Raw genomic sequence first — 6,075 nt, forward strand, 5'->3', positions numbered from 1 at the left:
ACTGTATCATTAATTTTTTGCTTCCTTGGAAATAGGATTGATTAAATTTAAATTTTAGTGCTATGGTATCTAATGAAATTTTGTCTAGGATGCATTTGGATTTTAACTTTTCAACAATAAATATTAAAACTTTATAGTTATCCATTGTGTGCAGTAATAGCATTTATAAATTTCTCTGTCTGTGAATTTTATGTTATCTATTAATTACTAGTAGTTCAATTGTGTGTTTAAAGCAAAAAAAAAAAAAAAAAAAAAAAAAAAAAAACTTACACCTACTTACTTTGAAAAATGTGGGATATGGAGTATATCAAACAAAAATATTCTTTAAAATGGCTTAACATGATCTACAAAAAAAAACTACATTTTAAACAACTCTTCTGCAAATCAATGTTTGTATGGTGTTTGAGCTAGGTCAAAACACTTATTTTCGAGACAACATTTTCCCCTTTGGCATATTCAACTTTGACCCTTGGCAAGAGCAGCAGAAAGTTTTCCAGTTCATCTGGGTCATTTTTGAGATGTTCTTTCTGGACTGAGATTAGGAAATGCATCAGAGTTGCATTGTACGCATTTAGTTTGATGGTATTTTCATTTGTTTTGATTTGGAAAGTAGATGTGAGGGTAGTGTCCATAGCAGAAACTTTAAACTTCATGTTACACCCAGCACATTTGATGAACTGTGATTTAGTTTCAGTTTCGAGCATTTTCCTATTGCAGGATAAGCAGTGGTTGGTTTTTTTGATCAGAATGTTGACAACTTCTCCTTCAACAGTTGCAGTTTTGGATTCTGTGATGTATGTGTTTTCATCTACTCCCTGGAAAGCCGTTTGATTTTCAGTTAACTCGTATGTTGTATCTTTGGTTGTGGTCAGGGATTTCACATTGGAGAATAGCCTTGTAGAAATATTTCGAAAGAAGATGACTGCATTGAGGCTGATATTTGGATCATCTACCAGAGTATCCCACAGTGTGAGGGAGATCATTGATGTTTCATCAGCTATTGTTATTTCCTTTTTCTTTAGTAGAACCTTCCTTACTTCCTGAACACTTTCTTGCTTGACTGCAATGACTTTGGCAAGAACTGAAACCTATGTAAAAGAATGAATTTTGATCGAGATAATTATATAAATAGAGGAACATGTTATATATCAAGAATATAAAGACAAGTTTTTTCCCATCCTCTTGGGAATGGTACCGGTACCCATTGATTCAATAAAGAAAAATAGCATTGAAATATGATTATTTGGGAATTTTCTTTTGGTTTACCACCCAAGTAAACCAGAAGTTACTGTCGAGACTGAAGCTCTACTGGTTTGCACTTATAGCAAAGGAAGAGAAAAGTACTTAAGCAGTTGGAAATTGAAACTTTTCAACAGCAATAATTAGAATAATGATCCTTGATTAAGTCTCTATGTTTATAGTGAAGTCTACTTGCATGCCACTGTGACACTGCATTATAATCAGACTTAAACTGTATTTTGGAGTAGCATTTTGAGAGTATTTAACAGAAATTTCTATTTTTAGTAACCATGGCAACACCATTCATTGAACTGAAAAACTGATTTACAGAATTATGTACCTTAGTGTAGCCTACTTGTGCCAAGTTATATTGAAATCGGACCAAAACTGTAGGAGGAGTAGCATTTTGAAAGAATTTTACAGAAATTTCTATTTTTAATAACAACGGCAACACCCTTCATCGAAATAAAAAACTGATGCACAGAATTATGTATCTTAGTGTAGTCTACTTGTCTGCTAAGTTATATTGAAATTAGACCAAAACTGTAGGGAGAGTAGCAACACAAGGAAAAAGACCCCTGCAATTTGGGTGGAATTGAGCAGGAATTGGCAAATTCTGGGCGTACTTGAGGTGGAGACGGAATTTTCAGAAAGTTACGCCTAAGGAGAAGAGATGTCTTACCCATCCACTCATTAATTAATCTTTAACTGGATGTAGGCCTTTCAACTAATTTTTCAAGTTGCACATATGGTAAAAAACATTGTAAGGATTGATTTATAGGTTCATGAAATTATCAAAAAAGATAATAACTTATGCATACTTTCAATTACATCTTTAAAAAGTTTAATCATTTATAATTGACTTTTGTGATGTTGTGTTTAAGGACAGGTAACTCAGGTGTGAAAAATGACCAACTTAATGCCGATTTATGGGTTATTTATAGGAATGACATATAGGCTGCTTCAGCATTGGTAAACAAAAGGGTTCCTTACATTGTTATGTACACAAAAAGTTTTGACCAAAAGAAAGAGAATGCTTTCACTCTACCTGAAATAACAGGGTCAAATGAATGGGGAACAGACTATATTCAATAGTTATAACTTTCTTTGACGATTATTATGAAGAAGAAAATTTAATGTCATGTTTTTTGTGTTCGCGCTTTTTCGCTTCCTGTGTAAATATATATATATTTACAAGTAAATGCAACAACTGATCATCTTATTTGTGTTACTAAGCACGAAGGGGAACGACCGAGTATAAAAACTTAATTAGGTTAGAACTGAGAAGGAGGGTAGATATCACTTTTTATTTTAATTAAAAATTTTAATAATATGCAGTAAACCGGTGTCCGCAACTATACAGTAAATAAGTTTAACATTGGTGCTAAATTTTAAAACCACTGGATTCTACTGAGAGCAAAGAAACACTTGGGAAATGCTAAAAACTGCCTTGAGTGTAAACAGTTAGATACCCCGAGCCTGCTCTAAACAAGATTTAGCAGTGAGTTATCGTTCATAACACCGACCCCTAGCGGCAGTTGAAAGGCCTACTGGATGCTTGATTCAATACTTTTAAGAGATGAATGGGTCTGCACTGGTCTTCTACCATAATTTTTTTTTTTCAACATATTGGCCAGTGCTTGATAATTACACTCATGGGAGAGGTAGGATTTTTCTAACGTACATTATTTTTGTAATAGATTTCTTTCATTAAGTATATGCTTCAAAAAATAAATATTTTCTTGATTAATCACTTTTTAATAAGGGCAGTGCAATACTATTACATTTTTTGGGATGTGTAAATGAATAGTAAAATGACACGTTTTAAAAAAAAAATTTCCCTTAAATTAAAGGTCACAGTGACCTTGAAATAGGTTCCGACAAACCTTCTACCTAAGATGCATAAAGTGGCCAAGTTTGATGATTGCAAGTTTCATAGTTTTCTAGTTATGGGCCAGAAAGGATTTTTGTAAATTTGGCTGTAACTTCTTAATTAAAGGTCAGAGTGACCTACTTTTTGTGTGCGAGACACTTTCTACCCAAGATGCATCAGATGACAAAGTTTGATAATCCTACGCCTAATAGTATTAAAGTTATGAGCCTGAAACGAAAAAAGCTAACAGACAGACGGACACGAGGCCAGAACATAAAACGTTCCGTCTTCAGATGTCATAAATTAAATGTATTATCCCCTTATTTAATATCTGACAGAGTAAATGAAAGAAATCTTTACTCTAAGCCAATGTTGAATTAATGCCTCCCTTGGGCCAACTTTATTCATCCTCTCTTTTGTTTCATGTCCTTAATTATTCTACAAATTTGCATGAATAAAACTTCTTGCATCTTAGAGTTAACTAAAGCATATTTTTGCAAAAAGATTTTTATTAAAATATCATTTATACATGTATATCATTCTATAAAATACACTGATCACTCCAAAAAGGAAATGAAGATAATCTACAATATGATAGTTTTAAAACTGATTTCAATTCCTGTTAGAGTTATCTTCCTTAGATATGAAGTTCAGGCATAAAAAATATTTACTGCAATAAAAATCTTATTTTCAAACTGAACACAGTAAAACTTTCAGATATTTATTATGTTATAGTGGTCTACATCCATACAGAGTTTAAGACTGAACCATTAAGTAGTTTCCAAGATAGAGCCCACAAAAGAAATGAAAAAAAATGAAGTTAATCTTGGGTAAAATCATTAAAAATTATCTGATCAGAATAAAAAAAACAGGCACACAACTTCAAATGGTTACAAACCACTGTGCAAAAATTTCACAAATTAAATTCCTCAGACAGACTCTGGACAAAATTTGCATCTACAGACAGACAGACGGATGGATATGGTGATTCCAATATAGCAACCCTCCTTCCCCCCAAAAAACTTTGCGGGTATAAAAATCAAATTTACTTACAGTGTTTCTCTCCGGTATGTTTTGTATTATTTCTTGAATTTTCTTGGGTTCTTTCTCATCATTTGTTTCCAAGGGATGAAACATGAATGTCAAATTCTTAGCTACCTCCATCCTAGATCTAGAAAAAGAATTCTTACAGTTATCCACCTTTCCGAGGAAAATGAATGGAAAGTGTACATTAGCAAATTAAAAGCAGATAAATCAGGAATGCTAGATCAAAACAATTTTCAAATATAACCTGTTATCCTGGTATCTTCCTAGTCATCTTAAATTATTTATCTATAAAATCTTGATTATCAGTTTTCATCTTTGTAAGATCATGTATAACAAGCATTCTGAGAGTATTGCATAAGCAATACATGTCCCCTTTTTCTTCAGGATGTCATTTTATAATATGCAAAAGTCATGTCCAAGGTAAAACTGAAAGATTTTCAAGTTGTAATTGTCTTAAAAGTAATAAAATAATCCACATTAAGACGAAAATTCAACTCATTTATCCACCGTCCTTTCCTCGCTTCAAATTTTTGTCGACAATTGGAAGTTAACGCAGTTCGAACCCGATCTCAATTAAGCGATTATGAAAAATATTCAAAATGCCATAATTCTGTCAAAAATCAATAAAGCGAAGCAAAATTCAAACTTGATTGTAACTTATTAAGATACACTCACATACCAAAATTCAGCTCAATATCTGCAAGCGTTTAGAAAAAAAGTGTGGAAAACCAAGTGGGACAGACTGACGGGGACAGACAGACGCAGAGGAAACCTATACCCCCCCCCCCACCCCGGTTTCACTGGTAGGGGACTAATTATGTGTACTTGTTTTTTGTATGATGACATGATACCAAATAAATCCTACTACTACTACTGCTTAAGTATCGTTCAAAAATAAAAACATTACATTGTATCACCTTGACAATAAAGTAAACAGACCGTCAGACATTCAATTCACATTGTTTACATATTTTCAATACACCTGTTGGTTGCCATACTGGATGTGAATGATCCGAAATACTAGGGGGCATCTCAAACTTCATAGAAAGGTCATCAAAACGCTTGAAAATACGAGAAAAAGTAGTTTATTAAGCTGTACTTTTCAAGCTCTTTTCTGATACAGAATCAAAACGAAGCTGAGGAAATCTGGAAAGTTATCTCCCCCTTGCTCGGGCACTGCTAGAAATAGCTTTAATAAATGTCATGTATAGCCTTATTTAGTTGTTTCAGAAGACATTTCTGTTTTATGAAAGGCAGACTAATAGTCAAATAAAAATTATGCCTAAGACTTTTAATATTTATAAAAATATTATGTCCACAATTTTTTTTAGTCCCCTACCGGTGAAATTGGAGGGGACTATAGGTTTCCTCTGCATCCGTTCCTGTCTGTCCAACTTGGTTTTCCGCACTTTTTTTCTAAACGCTGGCAGATATTGTGCTGAATTTTGGTAAGTGTCTGTATCATTATGACTTACAGATCAAGTTTGAATATCGTTGTGATTCAATGATTTTTTACGGAATTACGGCCTTTTCAATTTTTCAGGGTTTTCCGCATTTTTTCCAAAACGCTTGTAAATATTGAGCTGAAATTTGGTATGCCAGTTAGTGGTGTTCCAATCATCGATTATTATCAAAAATCAGTCGATTACTGACATAATCTAAGCAATCGATTGCATTTTAAAAATTCTGATTAATCAGTTTATTATTTATTATACAAGCATAATAGTTTCTAACCCTAATTTTCAAACCACAGTATTGTTTTTGACTTATTTGTGTAACTTAAAGGTGCAGATAAATAAACTCTTGTATTTCAAACCGTATAACAAAGCATGTTTCTGGGCAGGGGCGTACTTTTGGTTCTATAAAATGAACAAAGGACCAGCGGGATCACCACAGAAAGTTGTCATTTACCCATT

General features: G+C 33.1%; 1 protein-coding gene across 1 annotated transcript; it reads right to left on the reverse strand.

Moving 5' to 3' along the window:
- Window positions 1-273: 273 nt before the first annotated feature.
- On the reverse strand, window positions 274-4,351 carry LOC134281636 (uncharacterized). The gene is made up of 2 exons (XM_062764068.1): window positions 4,166-4,351; window positions 274-1,088 (listed from the first exon to the last, which is right to left on the reverse strand). Exons 1-2 carry the CDS (start codon window positions 4,274-4,276, stop codon window positions 408-410), a joined length of 792 nt encoding a protein of 263 aa, XP_062620052.1. The 5' UTR covers window positions 4,277-4,351; the 3' UTR covers window positions 274-407.
- Window positions 4,352-6,075: the final 1,724 nt, after the last annotated feature.

The sequence above is a fragment of the Saccostrea cucullata genome, unplaced genomic scaffold, assembly GCF_032062105.1.
Source record: "Saccostrea cucullata isolate Sc308-1 unplaced genomic scaffold, CSIRO_AGI_Scuc_v1 ctg6480, whole genome shotgun sequence".
NCBI lineage: Eukaryota > Metazoa > Mollusca > Bivalvia > Ostreida > Ostreidae > Saccostrea > Saccostrea cuccullata.

Coding starts and splice junctions, on each gene's coding strand:
- LOC134281636 (XM_062764068.1), bottom strand. CDS start 4,276: ATGGAGGTAGCTAAGAATTTGACATTCATGTTTCATCCCTTGGAAACA. Junction 1,089..4,165: donor ACATACCGGAGAGAAACACT/GTAAGTAAATTT, acceptor TCTTTTACATAG/GTTTCAGTTCTTGCCAAAGT.